Source organism: Cervus elaphus, chromosome X (assembly GCF_910594005.1).
Source record: "Cervus elaphus chromosome X, mCerEla1.1, whole genome shotgun sequence".
In the NCBI taxonomy this organism is placed as follows: domain Eukaryota; kingdom Metazoa; phylum Chordata; class Mammalia; order Artiodactyla; family Cervidae; genus Cervus; species Cervus elaphus.
In genome coordinates, this window is record NC_057848.1 from 123362136 (window position 1) to 123381088 (window position 18953).

General features: G+C 40.7%; 1 protein-coding gene across 14 annotated transcripts in view; it reads right to left on the bottom strand.

Annotated features, from left to right (window-relative positions):
• The window catches only part of HUWE1 (HECT, UBA and WWE domain containing E3 ubiquitin protein ligase 1), a 153149-nt gene that overhangs the window by 23245 nt on the left and 110951 nt on the right, over positions 1-18953 (bottom strand). For 11 of the 14 annotated variants that reach the window (XM_043897309.1, XM_043897308.1, XM_043897311.1 and 8 more), the window contains 14 exons: positions 17637-17832; positions 16275-16442; positions 14625-14770; positions 14154-14220; positions 12003-12217; positions 8657-8868; positions 8017-8199; positions 5399-5571; positions 4897-5045; positions 4067-4142; positions 3141-3239; positions 2419-2552; positions 2064-2232; positions 536-764 (listed from right to left, as the gene is read on the bottom strand). In XM_043897309.1, the coding sequence (XP_043753244.1) occupies positions 536-764; positions 2064-2232; positions 2419-2552; positions 3141-3239; positions 4067-4142; positions 4897-5045; positions 5399-5571; positions 8017-8199; positions 8657-8868; positions 12003-12217; positions 14154-14220; positions 14625-14770; positions 16275-16442; positions 17637-17832 (2216 nt within the window). The remainder of the gene's footprint in view (positions 1-535; positions 765-2063; positions 2233-2418; positions 2553-3140; positions 3240-4066; positions 4143-4896; positions 5046-5398; positions 5572-8016; positions 8200-8656; positions 8869-12002; positions 12218-14153; positions 14221-14624; positions 14771-16274; positions 16443-17636; positions 17833-18953) is intronic. The other 3 variants (XM_043897304.1, XM_043897314.1, XM_043897315.1) reach the window with 3 other exon arrangements.

Here is an 18953-nt window from a genome sequence, read left to right on the forward strand (position 1 = left end):
CTGGAGGAGGGCATGGCAACCCACTCCAGTTTTCTTGCCTGGAGAATCCCATGGACAGAGGAGCCTGGTGGGCTACAGTCCATAGGGTTGCACAGAGTCAGACACGACTGAAGCGACTTAGCACGGTATGGCACAGCATGGATTAGGGTATATCTCTCTTGTACACCCACTACTATATGTACATTGACCATTATGACATCTATACTTCTTCCTTTCACCTCTAAAAATTGTTTCTCCCTAGTGCGAGAAACTAAAAGCCCAAGGGCAGGGATCCTCTCCTGACTGTATCTTAAGCTCTACATATAGCATAAGCTTAAGCTTATCATATGAGATACTTAATGATTGCTGAATCTATGCACAGGACACTTAAGCAAAAGAACATGGTATACAATTTGGTATTTCCCCAAAGGCTGCACATATAATCCACAGAGAAACAGGGCAAATACATTATTTGTGTGTGTCACAAGAACATTATCCCGTCAAATCAAAACAATGCTAAAGCTCAGTGAGCCCAATAATCTTCCTTGTAACTCACCTCTGGAGTATAAGAGGAGGATTGGGCTGGCGATTCCCAGGGTAGTGAACGTGAATGGTATGGCCTGTGTTGGCCGTCAGCTGTCTCAGGGTCCTCTGACTGCGCCCAATGCCCTGGGTGAGACGTGTTGTAGAGGAGCCACTGCCCAGTGTCAGGGAACTGTGATCTGCATGGCGTACCATCAGTGGGTGGGTGGTAGGGATATTTCCTGGGGATGGGGGGATGTCTGCTGCAAGGACAATATGCAAAGGGATCAGTGCCAAAAAGAAATTTCTCCATGGTTGTTCAGGCAGAACCATGTCTCCTGGGCCTTACTTCCTCACACGGAAACCTGAGCTTTGTCCTTTCTCCCTCATTCCCACACCTCTTCTAGGATCACTGATACTACCATGGCTTATGCCACCATCTCTCACCTAGATACTGCAACAGTCTCCTAAGTAGTACCTTATCCCAGTCCATTCTTGACACTAAGCCACAGTGATGCTTGTTGGCACCTCAGAAACATGCTGTTCTTGCTGCCTTGACAACACCTCTCCCCACTTTTCACCTGTTTTGTTGTTCTTGGCCTAGAAATTACTTCTGCTTCTACAGATGGGCCTAATAACCCTTTACTCTCTGCTTTCTTACCATACTACAATGTAATGCCTGCTTACTCATAATTCTTAATAGACCATAATCTCCTATGAGGGAAAAGGACTGTTTTCTTTTTTACTGCTGTATCCCTAGTACCTAGAATACAGTAGGCACTCCTCAAATATTTGTTCAATTTGCTGAATGAACAGAGGCTCAACTTATAAGAAAGACTGACGGAAATCACAAAAATGCAAAGAAAACCACAGAATAGAAAGTATCTTGAAAATTATGTAATCCACCCCATTTTTTCCACATTTTTCATTTACAGGTGACAAACTGAGGCTCAAAGAGGTAAGAGACTACTTGGCCAAGACAACAGACCAGAACAGTTCAGTTTTTCTGCTGTATCATGCTTGTGATTTGGGAGTAAAGACCTGCCGTCTCAAGACAGTTTGATTTTAAGAACTTGATGCGAAAACGGAACTTTGATGTTGATGGTGGAGGAGGGAGGGAAGAGATTCACTCTCTCCTCTGAAAAGATGCATCCTTGATGAACAGAGTCAATGTGTTCAAAATCTACTCCCCAATGCCAAGCTCAAAGGTGTCCATCCAAACTCTCAAGATCCAGTGTTACAGACAAAAGGATTAGTTATTGCCCTATGCGCACATGAGTGCCTGATGCAGTCGGCCTTGGTCTCTCTTTTTTTTGTTAATTCAAGCAAATCATCAAGTTGTTCAGGCTCTAAACTGGCTGCCTATTTACTGAGGTGGAGAGAACAAAAGCAGCCTCTCATAATTTCTTCTTCTAGGTATACACTTATTCAGAGAGATGGATTCAGATATCCCTTGCCCCAGGAAATCAGCTAAGAAGTGCTTTCTGTATCAGATTGAGAGCTGCTCTGGTTCAGGGTATAAGAATCAAGAGATAAAACCCAGCTGAGCCCCTGTATCTTACTAGCACTGGAGAACATGTTGTCAAACTCAATGATGAGATCATCCTCCCGGTCAAAGCGCTCAAATCGGACCAAGGGAGAAGCGTTCATATCAGGGTAATCCTCATCCAATTCCATTTCAGAGCCATCGTCGTCATCGTCTTCATCTCCCTCTTCACCTTCATCATCCTCCTTAAGGGGAAAATAGGAGATGGAGAATTGCTGGAGGTAAGGATTTCTGAAGTCTGGTGTCATGGCCACATTTGCACATGAGGGAGGGAGGTGCTGAGGCTAGCAACCCGGACTGTTGGTTTTCTCCAGTTCTGTGTTCCCATGGAAGAGGTTGTCTGAACCAACCCAAACACAGTCCCCCCTCACCTGATCATCTTCCTCATCTTCCTCCTCCTCCTCCTCTTCATCCTGACTATCATCCTCATCCTCGTTACTGCCACTGCTGTCCTCTTCCTGAGTGTGCTCCTCCTCATCCTCAGGGTCCAGGATATTCATGGAATCTAAAACAAAGGGAGCACATTGGAGGACTATACTGAATAGCTAGAAAACAGGCTACTGTGCAGGCCAGCAGATTGAGTGGGAAGGTGATGGGGTATTTGACTCTAGGAGAGGAAGAACCAGATCTAGGGTGATGTACAGACTTAGTGAGCCAGCCCTGATTTCCTAAGAGTGCCAATCAGTGCATCAATATGCTGAGCCACGTGGCTGAATGTGGAGGCTGGCTATAGAGTGGTGCTTGAGAAGCCATGGTCTAGGACTTGGCCAAGTCTATTCATGCCCTCTTGCCTTTCCAGCCCTACTTTGCTACTGACTGCATCCTATTGGTAAAAGGGAATCTGGAGCGATGATAGCAGGTGGGTGAGAAGAAAGTGAACCAAGTAAGAAGTGACAGACTTTTGGGCAAGCAGTAGTAACATGTTACTCGAAAAACTGGATGAGGATAAAAGTGGATGGTGTAGGTCAGCGCATGCAGACAGACGCTTCCTTATTTTGCACATGTGGGCAGCTGCCTCCAGGAAAACCCTAGTGTAGTGTCTGTCAGACGTGCAGGGCAAGAAGGGAGGCCTTGCTGGCCTCAGCACTCTCACCTTCTCGGTTGGCCTGCAAGGTGGAAGCTTGGCTGAGGTTGGAAGGAGCTTCATCCATCAGCACGTCCTCTTGTGATTCATCCTCTCCACTTCTGCTCACTGAAGGTTACAGAGCAGAGCCTTCACTGAACAACAGAGGACTTCCCTTTCCAGATTGGGTGCACTTAATGTAGCTATGTACACCCAGCAGATATCCATTCTTTTTTTTTTTTTTTTGGATGAGGGCGAAGACCTGGATTCGCTGCTGTTGACTAGCTAGGTGAGCTTGGCCAGTCACTTTACCGTCTGAGTCTCAGTTTCCTCATCTGTAAAATGGGATGATCACATCTGCCCTGCCAATCCCACTAACTGTGAAACCACAGAGGATAATGGGTGTGAAAAAGCCTTGTCAAATTTAAGAATACATGTCGACTTCAGTTTATCATTTGATTTCCTTCATCAATAAAATAAAAACAAGTAACATATACCATTGGAGCATGGTGACAGTAGAGTACCTTTGTCATTTTCCCTCTGAGTTGTAAAAAGGGCTATCCTTAGGGAATGCTCACTCTTTTTACACTACTGAGACTGAGAGGCAGAAAGCCCCTGGATTCACTGAAGAACTGAAAGGAAAGCACTTTCTCATCCTACAGCCTCTATAGCCTCCTCTAAGCCTCCATGAATAAACACTCTTGATGTGCCTGATGTATTATCTATACTGACGGCCACCCCCTCCACCTCCCCTACACAGGCAACACTTCAGACCAGCCACAGGTCTGTAGATGGCTTGTGAATTTCTCATCTCTAAGACTGTCAACATCGAGACAAGCAGCTAGGCTGGCTATGAGCCCTTAGGCAGAGCTGAGCAAGCAGATGATGAGAAAAAGGGTCCTCCCAAGAGAGACTGAGGCAAAGGAAGAGGCTATACTCAGTTCTGGGGCTCTCACCTATAATTGTACTGTTCCCAGATCCGCCATCCCTCTCAAGCAACTCATCTATCAGGTCCTCCAGCTCATTCTCAACCTGGAGAGAAATAGAACATATATATGGATGCACACAAGTCTATCATTGTGCTAGTGCTAAAACCCTAAAAAAAGCCAGCAAGGGAGCATGTATTTCTAGGGTAATATGTGACAGAGGATGTTACATAAGCACCACACACTTGGTGCTAAGAGCACAGAAACTACCATGTGCTGCCAATCTACACTCAAGACTGTCTTTCAAATGGGTACATCCCAGTTATATGAGGCCAGATTAAGTCTTTATACTCTTTAGGAATGCAGGTATACATGCAGATCTCCTTAGAGCTAGCAGCTCAGGACTGTAGGCCTCATTTCTTACCACTGCTACCAGCTCCAGAAATTACAATGCTTTCTATAGGGTCTTTAGAAGACTGCCATTTGAATGCTCTAGTGAGAGCTGGTGCTATAGGAACAACAGTGTTATTAAAGAGCATCCATTAATGACCAGAGCCAGGTAAATCAAGACCCTGGGCCCAAAGGGCTCAGACCAGCTTTCTGTGTCAACATTTCATCTGTGCCTGTTTCCTTATTGGGATCAATTCCATTTCATAATATGGCATCCTGGCCCTGTACCCACCCCTCATTTAATACAATTCAAACACATTTACTGAGCATCTACTAAGCATATTATCTGTGTTCCTCTGCAAAACAAGACAGCTAATGGCAAGGATCTAAAGTACTCACCCACCCACACCAGTTGGGGGTTTGGTTCAGCGCCACAATAGGGGTATACGCTGGGTGATCTGCCTCCCTACCTGCATCTCTTGTGAACTGAGCACCTCAGGCTGCCCAGCAATCACCACTGAGTCGGTTTCAGCCTCCCCATCCATGATATCCCCATCTGCCACCTCTGTCTGAGTGACATCATGATCCTCCTCCTGCACTTCTGTTTCCCCAGGCTCGCCTGAAACAATCAACCAACCAGCAAAATAATCAAAAGAGTGCCTACGTGCAGGGCACCATGAGGAAAGCATGAAAACAATGAAGTCCCTTCCCTGGGCAAATTTACGAGTTCTCAGAGAATAAATGAATGGGTGACAAAGGAAAAGACAAGGCTACGTGTGAGGATAGCCAAATAAGGCTGCAATTTTAAGGAATTCTTTGTGGGGCAGATTCCCACACTACTATGACAGATCTGTGGAAGGCCAGCAAGTTCCCAGGGAAACAATACCAAGCCAGAACAGCTGTGATGTCATGCCCATAAAATAACTATGACCACCCGGCCAGCTCTCCAGTCCATTGGCTCTGATTCCCTACCTGGGTCCTGTTGGTTGCTATTAGAGTCCTGAGCAGCTCCTTGGGCATCCTGCTCAGACTTGCTCTTGCTAGAAGCACTCTTACTGCCAAAAAGGCTACTGGGCTGGTTCACAATCCGGGAAAGTGTTTCCAAAGGCTTCAGAGCAGCATTGACTGTGTTGGCCATGTTGGGACTGAGATAAAGGAAAATACAGAGATGAACTGAGCACAGAAATCCACACTAAAAAGGAATGGAGGCTCATCAGAGTAACAACTGATTCCAGGAATGGAGCATGGAAGGTACAAGGTGAGCCTGAGACAACTTGTTGTGCCAAATGGCCTTCAAAATCAAGTAGGCTTTAAAAAATTAATGGGGTCATTACCACAGGCCAAATCTGAGCATCAAACAAAAATAAAAGATGGTAATGGATTATACACTATAAGAATGCTAGCTAATAAACAGGAACAAGAAAATCAGAAAACTGTCACTTTGCAACCAACAATGTTAAGTGATCTAGGCAAAGATCACTAATAAATGCTAAAATTACTGAGTTAAAAAAATTTTCAGGGCACAGGATATTCACATGAACTCAAAGCCATCACCTCACGGATGACCTGTTAATACAAAGTATGTTAGTCGCTCGGTTGTGTCCAACTCTTTGAGACCCCATGGACTTTATATAGCCCACTAGGATTCTCGGTCCATGGAATTCTCCAGACAAGAACTGGAATGGATAGCCATTCCCTTTTCTAGGGGATCTTCCTGACCTAGGGATTGAAACCAGGTCTCCTACATTGCAGGCAGATTCTTTACCATCTGAGTCACCAAGGAAGCCTTGTTAATACAAAGGGGAACTCTAACAATTAACTATGTGATAAAACTTAGCATCACCCAATAATGGGACAAATTGGCATTGTGTGTCTCCTGATGTGAAGCACTGAGAAACGCAAACACCACCTATGTGGTATTCTTGCCAAAAAAGTTTACCCTGAATCTAACCATGAAGAAACAATTAGGCAAATCCAGATTATGGGATGTTCTATAAGACATCTGACATTCTGGACTCTTAAAAACAGTCAAATGTCATAAAAAATAAGAGATACATGACAATCAAATGCAATGAGTGATGCTCACTGGATCCTCGATCAACACACTCTCCCCCAGGCTATAAAGAGAAAGACATTCTTGAAATAATTGGGTATATATTAGTATGAAGTATATAGTATCATTATATATATGTATATGTATAAATTTCTTAGAGGTAATGATGGTATTTTAGATATGTAAGGGAATCTTTGTTCCCAGGAGACACATGCTCAAGTATTCAGAGGTTAACTGTCATGTTTATAAAAACCTTTAAACGATTTAGCTCATGAAGAGGAGGGGAGGGAAGAATAAAGCAGACAGTTCGGAATGCTAACCACTGGTTAATCTAGATGAGGCATACAGTGCTCATTATACTACTCTGAGTTCATAGTTTTAAATATTTTAAAAAGTTGATGAGGTTTTATCAAAAGGACAGAGAAGTCAGCTTGAAGGGGTCCCACAAGCTCAAAGGTGTAATGAAAAAGAGCATGAAGGATGAGCATGCAAAGGATAACTGTAGTGATCTAAATAATTCAATCAGATTTTAAAAATCAAGGAAAATTCATGAGTCCATACTACTACTTAGAAAATAGAAAGCCAGAGCTTGTATTTGAGGTGGAGTTTGGCCCATTTTTGGTTATTACATTTTGACTTACTCTGAAGATTGGTGACTGAAGGGAAAAAAAGTTTTTAATCTTCCCTTTTTAGTAGGAACTGTATTATAGGGTAACCAACTTTCCCTCTTGAACTGAAGCTATAATCACAGAAATATAGCAGCTAATAACAGAAGGAATGATGGAAATTAGAAAGATATCACTGATAACCCTCTAAGAAATTAAAAGATGCAGGCAAGGATTATCAACTGGTGTTAAGACCATTCACTAGGAACATGGTTAATAGGGAACCAGACATTTGTACAGTGCCAAAGTAACAACACAGTTTTCTACTAAGAAGGAGAAAAATATAATAATACAATGATGATTATCACTCTACCCTAGTAGTCAATCTTACCATGACTAAATGGAAGTTCAGAGAGATGCATCCCCCCCGATACAATATGAGATGTACACCATCTGTGATACAACCTAGTCAATAGTGTTTAAATTGCTTCACTAAGTCTCCACTTCCAAATGTATAGCAAACAGGAATAAAGGGAACAAGTTAAACTATAATGCATATAACCAAGTGAACCAAACCTAGGAAAAATATTCTGCAGGTCAAGTCACTTCAACAAATTAATTCATGAACAACAACAATAAAATGAAAATTAAAAAAAAATTTTATTGATCCAGTCCAACTCTTGAGTTTTCAGCAGATGAGAAAATGAAGGCCCCACCCACCCCACCCACCCCACCCCAGGAAAGTGCCTTGCTTAAAATTAAAAGCAACAATACCGAGAACTCAGGTTTCCACCTACATCCAAACTTTCCCTATCATACTGGCTAACTACTTATCTGACAAGGATAAGTAAAACACTAGGCAAATGGAGAAATATGCAGCATGATTAAAAGGAGAGCAAAAGTCTGGGGCTGGAGCTCAGGAATAATTTTACCTGGACAGGTCCAGGCTGTGAGGCACTCTGGCCAGGTCATTAACCAGTCCCTTCTTCAGGAAGAGTCGAATGATGTTGTTCATGCCGTTGTGTTGGGTCTTGGCTGTTGCGCTGCTGTAGAAGCTGGAGGTGGAGGGGCAGGACTCCATGATAGTACTGATGATACACATCACTGCCTGAAGTCTGGGAGAGAAGTTTGACATCTCTTTCATGTGAACACAGCCCATTTTTAGGCCATGTCTTCACTAACTTGACTCAGTTAACCCTCTTCCCTTTGTGTTTCCGTCTGGAAGTAACATCTAATCAGGTAAGAACTCTCTCCCTGGGTGGAGGCATTGTTCATTTTCTTCAAACATAATTTAAAAAAGTAAAGTTGAATAACCTCCTCCACCTTTTGCTTGAAGACCCTAGTAATATAATGAAAACATTATATATTTTTTTCCTCTAAGTCATTTACCTACTTCCTCCAAGTGTCATTAGTCCTTTGGGTATTTTGCAGCACTAGAACTATCTGAGAACCAGAGAATGTACAGTGCCAGTATGACCAGAACTCTTGTTCAAATGCAAGGAATTCCATGGGCCAAGAATGGAGTTAGGGGATGCTATTGGTTATCAGCACTAAGTCAGGCATGGATTTTACCTGGCATGTTTCTCTGTACTCTCAGCCATAGCCAGTGCCCTTCCCAGGGCTGCTTTTACTTCATTCACAAGGGCCACCTGGGCATCTGTGCCACTCCCTGAGGCAGCCAGGCTTGCGAGGAACAGGCGGGCCAGCGCAGGTGTGTCCTTGTCTTCTGCATTCTGGGTATGCGGGAGAAGGTGGTCCAAGACAAAAGCTAGCACACTGCAGTCCTGAAAAGTCATTAATCATGACATTTATTCACAGCATGATTATGCCATACTGTTTGCACATCAACAAGGTGCATGCACACAGAACTGATCCTCACTCAGTTAATGATTATCAGGCCCACTTTATAGATGAAAAAAACAAAGCTTAAAGGTGCAAGCTAAGTGAGTGACAAATATAGGTTTCTTTTTTTTACTCCTCTCTTTTTCTTTTTTTCATTTATTTTTATTAGTTGGAGGCTAATTACTTTACAATATTGGAGGGGAGATCGGGATGGGGAATACAAATATAGGTTTTATGCTTCCAAATTCCATTCATTTCTCACAAGTTTACATATCTTCATCAATCTGAGGCCCAAAGAAACATGGCTTGCACAAAGAACTCTCTAAGTCAGTGGTGATGATTTAAGCCTTGATTCCTAATTCAATGCTACAATTACTCCACAGTTTCTAATAAATTATAGTACTGAAACCTACAATGTGCCCAGGATCCTGAGCTAGAAATTGACACGTGATGAGAAACACACAGCACAATCACAGATATGGATATGCAGAAATATTTAATACAGGGTTACCTAAAATAGCAAAAAAGGTCCAATAATAGGGGAGAAAATTAAGTCAGACTCCCCAACTTCTAAAAATGATTTCTGACCTGATAATTCTGTATCTTAGAAACTTAGCTTTGTTGTCATTCATGTAGATTTTGGATCAAAACACACTGGCAATTTTGGAACTAGATACAAATGATGGTTGCACAACACCGAATGCACTAAATCCCAACAACTGTATACTTTAAAATGCTTAGTTTTATGTGCATTTTACCTCAATTTAAAAAATGCATTGAAGAATTCTAGGCGCTGTGAAATTAGATAGGGTGACTCTGGTTAAGACAGACTACTGGAGATAAAAAAAAATTCCCAGTAGTGAATAAAACACAAAGCAATTTTCTGAATAAAAGTGTGACATTATCAGTAAAAACTGGAATAAAAGCCTTGCAATTTGGGCGACAATTCCTGAGTGGAATCATGTATTCGTGACTGAGTGGAAGGAATATGGATTTGAAACCAGAGATCTGGGCTCTAATCCTAGTCCTGCTACTCTGCAGTGTGGCCTTGAGCAAGTTATTAACCCCTCTGAGCCTTCTCTTTTTTCTCTTAAGGAGAGCAATACTAACAACCTTGCAGTGCTGAGGTGAGGATTATCAATAGTATCTGTAAAGCACCTATGAGTATCCAGCACCAGTAAGTAGGTCCCTTGACACATATTAAATTGCACAAATTTGCAATTAAATGTCTTATTCCACAAGTATGCTATTATTATAACAACAACTGGCATAAGCTTTGAAATAGATGTCTAATGTATATTTAATACACATACTCCATAAAGGACTTATATCCAGAATATATAAAGAATTCAGAAGAAAGTAAGAATAAGACTTGGACACTTCACAAAAGAGAATATAGCCAAGAAAGACAGGAAATTTTAACCACAATACAATACCAGTATGAACCTATTAGAATAGTTAAAATGAAAAACAGGAATACCAAGCACTGGCAAGGAGGTGAAATAATCCAAACACCCATAGGCTGTGCTGGTGATTATATAAATTGACGTGACTGCTCTGGAAAACTTGACACCTGTTGCTAAAGCTTAATAGACCACCAGCAATTCTACTCCTACGCATATACCATCCAACAGAAAATATATGAATTCATGTATTAATTTATAACACATACACAAAAATCAATGAACTTATGTTCACCAAGACATGTATAGGAGTTGATTATAGCAGTACTACTTTTTAATACTTCTAAAAGGAAAACTAGCCAAATGTCTATAAGCACTAAAATGGATAAGAAGATTGTGTTACATTCATATAATGAAATTCTATACAGCAATGAAAATAAACTACAACTACACATAAAGATGAATCTTGCAAACATGTTAAGCAACAGAAGCCAGATATAGGAGGACATACTATAAGATTCCACTTATATAAAGTACAAAATCAATTTATGAACATAAAATAATGGTGACTTTATGGAAGTTTAAAGGGGAAGGGGAGATGTGCAAAGATGTGCATGGGGTAGCTTTTGTGGGGTTTCTAATGTTTTATTTGAGTGGTACTCATCCAAGAAAAATTAATTGGTGAATCACTTAGGAGTTGTGTATTTTTGTATGAATTTTAAAGCTTGGATTAAGATAAAAATAGCTTAAAAATGGAAGCTGCTTTCAGATTCTTTGTCTGCAACATGATTGCCTTTGTTCTACTCACACCCTTTACTGCTTACTAACCATAAAATAACTATATAACTGCCAAAAGAAGGTCTCCTTTGTGAAAAACTCTCCTTGGGCACCCCTCTTACATATATGGGAACATGACATGGTTTCTTAAAGTGCCCTTTCACTTGAAAAATACAACCTGAAGATAATTCTGTATCAGGACATATAAAATATGACTTCATTCTTTCCCATGCTCTACTGATGAACATTTAGGCTTTTATATTCTATTTATTACCAATACTGTTACCACATCAGGTGTCTTTGCTCAGGTGTGAATACATCTGGAAGATAAACACCAATATTGTGTATTTCATTTATTCTCCTGTCTCCTAGATACCTTTACGTAGGTGACCCACAGATACCTCTCATATTCCACATTTTCTCTTTGAACCATTTCCTCTTCTAATGAAAGATAAAAAAAACATAAAACAAGAAACATCTCTTGAGTTCTTGATTTCACCTTTACCCTCCAATTCCAATCTCATCCATTTCTACTATTAAAATCTCTTTTCAACTCATTCATTTCCCCCTCTAACTTCATCAAGATCCTATATTACCCTAGATTACTATATTAGCAGTCCTGACTGGTCTGACTACAACCTTGCCTTTTGCAGTCTAATGCAGACCAAGTGATTTTCTACAAAACAAAGTAATAAACTGTATCAGCTCATTCCTTGGCAAGTGAGCCTGATGGCTCCACATCATGGAAAAAAAGGCGAGCTCATTAACATGCCTTAAGAGGCCTCTGCCTCTCACCACTGGGCTAGCATGCATGGATTCCTAGCAAAGTATCCAACACATAGCAGGCATCCAAGTGATCCAAGTATAAAATATTAAGCAAAAATTAGAAATATTACCTCTTTGATCAGCTCAGACTGGCCCACAGTGTAGCTGTAGTTGGCAATCAGGGTAGCAATACCAACATAGGATCTCACCAACTCTGCCAGAAGCCGAAGAATAGTGGAGGTGGGCATTAAAGGTTTGCTGCCCTTGCCTTTCTGCTTGCCTTCCTCAGAGGCCCGGTCCCCTTCTTTATCTTTCTTCCCATCCCGAGATTCCTCTGGAGTTGACACTGTTGAAAAAGAGCCAAACACTGGTTCAATTCCACACAGGAATATTGGCAAAATCAAGTCGTCAGTGGAAAGGATATCACTTCAGGCCACTAGTGCAAATTGAATGTCCTCCTCCTACTGCAGTAGATAACTAAGATGTTCAGGTTTCAGATGTAATCTGTGGATACAGTATGTTCACACATCTTCTCCTATTTCCCTCCTCTTATAATGTTCCAGAAATACACCACTGCATGTTACCCTCACTAGACACAAAGTGCAGGGAACCAATCTGATTCATTTTGGTGTCTCCTATAGTCCAACACGGCTTCCCTGGTGGCTCAGTGGTAAGGAATCCACCTGCCGATGCAGGAAGCATGGGTTTGATCCCCCGGTCAGGAAGATCCCCCGGAGAAGGAAATGGCAACCCACTCTAGTATTCTTGCCTGGAGAATCCCATGGGCAGAGAAGCCTGGTGGGCAATAATCCACGGGGTTGCAAAGAGAGTCAGACATGACTGAGCGACTAAACAAAAACACAGTCTGTCACACAGTAGGCAATCATGTTTCCCTTGAATGATACTACCATCATCCATACTATATACTACATATGAGCAGTAAGTCCAACAAAATGAACTAACCAATATTTTATTAATTACTAGCCTTTTAAACTTATCTCCATGGACTAGTCTGGTATTAAGGACAACATCTTAACTTGGATTTCAAAGCTCTTTCCTGTCAAGAAGCAGCAGCTCTTGAACTGTCTCATACACAGGACATTTCTCTAATTCTTGGCAAGTAGCCAATGGGCTCTGTTGAAACTGCTAGAAAGTAAGAATCCACCATGCAAATGTTATAGCTAGAAGAGTGTCACTGACACGAAGGTTCTATAATAAGTCTTAGTGGAAACTACCAAAAGAAATATGTGCAGAAGTTTCAAGAAGAGAACCAAAGGATGTTACCATAGCAACCACTACTGGGTTGTTAAGTTACAATTCCATTGGCTTTATTTATTCATTGTATTTCCTTTTGAATTTCAGTGCCACACAAAATTATATCAGTTACAGGTATATAATACAGTGATTCACAATTTTTAATGGCTATACCTCATTTGTAGTTATTAATATCCTCGTAGTTTAGTTTATACCTAATAGTTTGAATTTCTTAATCCCCCACCCCTATACTGCCCTTGCCTAATTCTCCCCACTGGTAATCACTAGCCTGTTCTCTGTATGTTAATATGCTTCTTTTGTTATATTCACTGGTTTTACTTTTTAGATTCCATGTAAAAGTGATGTCATACAATATTTGTATTTGTATTTATCTTATTTCACTTAGCATAAGCCCTCCAATTCCATCCATGTTGCTGCAAATGGCAAAATTTCATTCTTTTTTATGGTCAGTTCCATTAATTTTAGCATATAATGAGGGGTGGGTACAGGGCCAGGGTGCCATACTATGAAATGGAATACAGCTCAATTAGAAAATAGGCATGGGTGAGACGTTGATACGGAGAGCTGGCCTGAGCCCTTTTGGTCCAGGGTTTTTGATTTACCTGGCTCTGGTCATTAATGGATGCTCCTTAATAACACTGTTGTGCTGCACCAGCTCTCACTGGGGCATTCAAATGGCAGTCTTCTAAAGACCCTATAGAAAGTATTGTAATTTCTGGAGCTGGTAGCAATGGTAAGAAATGAGGCCTACAGTCCTGAGCTGCTGGCTCTCAGGAGATTTGCATGTATTTCTGCATTCCTGAAGAGTATAAATACTTAATCTGGTCTCAGATAACTGGGATGGACCTTTTGTTTACAGAATGCTGAGCTCACCCCCGACAAAGTTCACTTAGGCAAGTAAACATGACAATTATGCCTTTATTCCTCTACTGCCTGTCCAGGACACCCAGTTTCTTCAAGCTGTCCTCTCAATGAATAAGAACAAAAGAGAAAAGTGAACCCATTACCTTCTCCTTGGGATGCCCCAGATGTGGAAGTCTCAGTGGAGGCACCATCTGCAGCAAAGACCTGACTCTATGGAAGAAGAAAACTCCTGAGCCATTATTAATTTTAAAGACAATTGTCCCCAAGTGGCAGGACTCCTTTTCAGGGTACTGGTTGTAAATGTTATTGACTATCTTTTAACCACCTTTCCCATCTATATACTATAACTTGTGGGAAGGTATCATTATAAACAGCCACTAGAAGACTGGCAGAAAAGAGAACAGAGGAAGATGAGAATGAAAAATGAATTAAAGAAACATTTCTAATCCAAGGAGAAAAAAAGAAAATCCCAGGGACAACCCAATCTTCACTTTTAGGAAATAGATAATTTATAGATACATCAAAATTAACACCTTTGAAATATTCTTGGCATAACCCTTTATCCCATAATAGGTACCAAAAGGAAAGAAAATCAAAGGTTGGAACTGACTTACATTAATGGAAAATCCTGACTGTGTATCAAAGTCACTGCTCTGACGGGTAAGTGACCGGTACTGCTGGTATACATCATCACCCATGTCTTGCAGGAGCTGGCCAACCTCTTGAGTCATACCCCCTGGTTTAGGATCAGATTTGTCTGCTAGAAAAACAAAAACAAAACAAAACTTTTCAGACTGTGCAATGTTAATGCCCATCTGGTAGCTTGGTCAATTTTGCTTCAAGTTGCTACAACTGTTTACATAGTAATATTGCTAGGCTTTAAGAATGAGAAATGTAGAGAGAGCAAGATTGAAAGCCTCATTCTATCAATAGTTTTGTGATCATAGGCAATTTAGTCTCCTCACTGTCCTTAGCTGTCACTAAGCTTAAATGAACATACCTGACACTTTGCCTAGTACAGTGGAAAGTCAATAAATGGCTACTATAAATAGCTAGATTATTATTTTTTAGGGGGGAGGAGAGTTCAGGAGGTGGGTAAAGGTTTTCCAATTGCGGGAAAAGCAAGAAGCTTTATAAGGATCAGAGTGCTGTATAAATGAAAAGCACTCAAGTAAAGACTCAGATTTTCTTGACTTGCTAAATGCACTATTCACTAATTTTTGGCAATTCTGTGGGACCTATCAAATAAATATGTCCTGAATAAAATCCAGAAGTATCTGACTGGAATAGAACCTTGGGTTCCAAGCAATTCATTTATCACTTTCCCAATACTTAAAAGCAGCACCTTAACTAAGGACAAAAGATAGAGATGGTGGTTTCAAAGGTCAGGAAGCCTAGCTACACCTTGTAATACTGGGCAACAAAGATGTTTTGTTTATGAGAACATTAGAGATAACTTGGTATTTTATTTTCAACCTGCTCATAAGATGCTATTATCTCCTTTTTAATCTTTGTTCACTCTTGCCTGTATGGGATGTGGTCTTATATAAAAGAGTTGGGCAATCTCCTTATCCTTATCATTCATTTTTGTTCTTGTTCAATCGCCAGTCGTGCCCAACTCTGCAACCCCATGGTCTGCAGCACGTCAGGTTTCCCTGTCCTTCACTATCTTCCAGTTTGCTCAAACTCATGTCCATTAAGTTGATGATGCCATCCAACCATCTCATCTTCATCCTCTGTCACCCCCTTTTCCTCCTGCCCTCAATCTTTCCCAGCACCAGGGTCTTTTTCAATGAGTCGGCTCTTCACATCAGATTTTGCCGAAGTATTGGAGCTTCAGCTTCAGCATCAGTCCTGCCAATGAATATTCAGGGTTGATTTCCTTTAGGATTGACTGATTTTATCTTCTTGCTGTCCAAGTGGCTTTCAAGAGTCTTCTACAACACCCAGTTCAAAAGCATCGATTCTTCGGTGCTCAGCCTTCTTTATGGTCCAACTCGCACATCAACACATGACTACTGGAAATGCCATAGTTTTGACTATATGGACCTTTGTCAGCATTTTATCATTCCTTGGTCATATCCTTTGTCAGACTGTTATCATTTATACTGTATAACTATTAACTTCTTTAGAGAAGGGGGCTATGTATCTTATTCATCTTGATTCCTAGAGCATGGGGAAATAGTTGAGTGCTCACTAAGCCATGGGTTGGTTAAAGTGACTTAACCAAAGTGCCAGCCTCCTCAGGTGGGCTAGTTACATACCTTCCTCTGGAGCATGGTATGCAGCCAGGGCATTTAGCATGTCATAGATTACTTCCTTGATAGTATCAGGAATGACAGGCAGAGGTGAGGGCTTCAAAGGGGTTGTTTTCACCAGTTGTACAGCATTTGGGCCTTTAATTCTGAGATTCTCAAACTCATCATCTGAAGCTAAGTCAAAGTGAGACAGAGAAAAATCAGTCAATAATGAACAGGTACCTACATCTGGTAACTGATAAAGACTAAGAAGTGGAGGGTCACTTCTAAACAATGTTTAAGGAGTCTGCTTAGAAAAGCTGGCTTTTACCTTCCCTAAATCCCATAGGATTTAACACAGCAGTATCAAATAGTAAAAAAAAGAATACAGGATTTGGATTTGGGGACATTTGGTTTTAAAATCAAGTTCTGTGATAGGATCTTGGCCAAATTATTTCAATAAACCTCAATTTTCTCATTCTTGAAAATTTAGGGATTAAAAGAGACCACGCATGAGAAATGCCGAGCACAGGCAGGGCCAGGCTGGGGCTCCCAAAATAATCAGTCCCTTTCCTAACTTTTAATTTAAAAAACAAACCAAAAAATCCTCAAACCTCACAGAAAAGTTGAAAGGTTAGTACAAAAATATCCATATATATACTTTTCATCTAGAATCACCATTTTCCATTCCTAAATATGTCTACCTGAATCTAAGGATCAAGGATATTCTCCTACACAGCCAGAATACAATAATACTCAAGAAATTTAACACAGATACAATTATATTATCTTTTACACAGTAAATATTCTAATTTCTCCAAATCTCCTTTATCTAGAGTCAGCATCCCACTAAGGTTGCTGGTTTCTCTCATTTCTTTTTATCTAGGAGATCCTTGCATTTTCCCCCCTTTTTGACATTAATATTTTGGACAAGAGTCTAGGCCAGTTGTTTTATGGAATGTCTCAAATTTGTACCTATCTAATTTTTCCCTCATAATTATAGTTCAAATATTTTTGGCAAGAATATACTGATGATACCGTGTACTTCCTACTGCATAAGTCACATGTCCACTACTTATCCCTCAATTAGCACTCTACCTGTAAACCATTCACTCCATTTGTAATCCCTGTTGTCACATCAAGCTAAATTCTTTGAAGGCAAGGACTAGACTGAATGAGTTCTTGGCATCTCTGGCAGGAATCACTACAGGGCAAAGACCAGAGAAGCTACTGAATTACCTCTGAGTTGACCCATTTGATCAACAAGCCAATGTTCCAATGCCTGCCTACGGAAGTTTTCCAAGCTATAGGCTTCCTCACAGAAAATTTTTTGAGTTATACTAAGCCACAGACCTCAATGTCTCAAAGGCCAGAGAAGGGTAAACTTACCAGTTCCTGAGCCGCGAGGGGCTGGAAGGGCAATGCGGATACAGCAGTTGGCCACTTCTGTGAAAATGTCTGGGTTGCGGCATGCAGCTGGTCCAAGGACACGAAGGATGTAGTTGATCTCCCGAGAGCCGAGGCTGCCAGATACAACACCAGAGGTAGTGCTACCAGCTCCACTTGTAGCTGCTGAGCGAACAACCTAGTAAAGAGGAGGACACTCCTGATTAAAGACCACTTTCTAAAACAAAACTGCAGTCCAGGAAGTTACCAAGGATTAAAATACCAACCAAGCTCTCCCTCAAGACAATGGATCAAAGTCTTTTGATCTTTGGGAGGAAGACACACTTGGGTCTTTTGAATTTTAGTCCTTCACAATTCAAAAAAATGTGGCTTATAAAAAAGTTACAACATTCAGCATACCCCCCAAATCATCACCTATTAGACTAGATGATATGCAATCCTTATACAAACTGGGAAACATCTAGATCACTGATCATTCCTCCAAATTAAAGCTCCCAAATTTAAGTGCCAGTTCTGAGTCTTCCCACATGCTGTCCCAATTTTAAATCAGAATAGTTCAAACTCTAAAAATATGTAATACTGACACCCACTTTGTATAAGAACAAAACTAAAGTTTCAATCATCAGTCTTGGATAATGACAGCCAGGAGTATAGGTTTCTTGAACTAAAACTTGTTAGTAAGGGACTAGGACACTTCCCACCAAGTTCATGTTTTAAAGATCATTCCCAAAAAATAAATAAATAAAGGAGAAAAAAAAATAAATAAAGATCATTCCCTGTAGGATTACTTCACCCAAGAGCCTATTTTCCAAACACTGTGTTTTCGGGTTGTAAAAGTACAGTTGACCCTTGAATAACAGGTCTGAATTGGATAGGTCCACTTATACGCAGATTTTTTCCCAATAGTAAACATTACAGCCATACCCTTCAGTTTAGCATAATAACCTCCATTATCTTGCCTGTCAGGCTCCAAATCGTAAAATAACTCTGATTCTTTAAATACAGAAAAGTACAATTCCACTATGTGCCATTGTTTATTTATTCTGTCCTTTGTAGGGCATTGGATGTCTAGTCTTGGTATTACAAGCAGTTCTACAGTGAACATTCTTGTATATGTACCTTGGCATACTTGACTTTAGTTATCAGATAAATTCTTGGCCACAGAATTTCTAGGTCAAAGAGTATCTTAAACTGACAATACCAAATTACCCTCCAATGTGGTTGTATCAATTTCTACTCCTGCAAAAAGTAAGAGTATGACTAGTTCTCCACTCCTGTACCTGCAGTGGATATTACCAA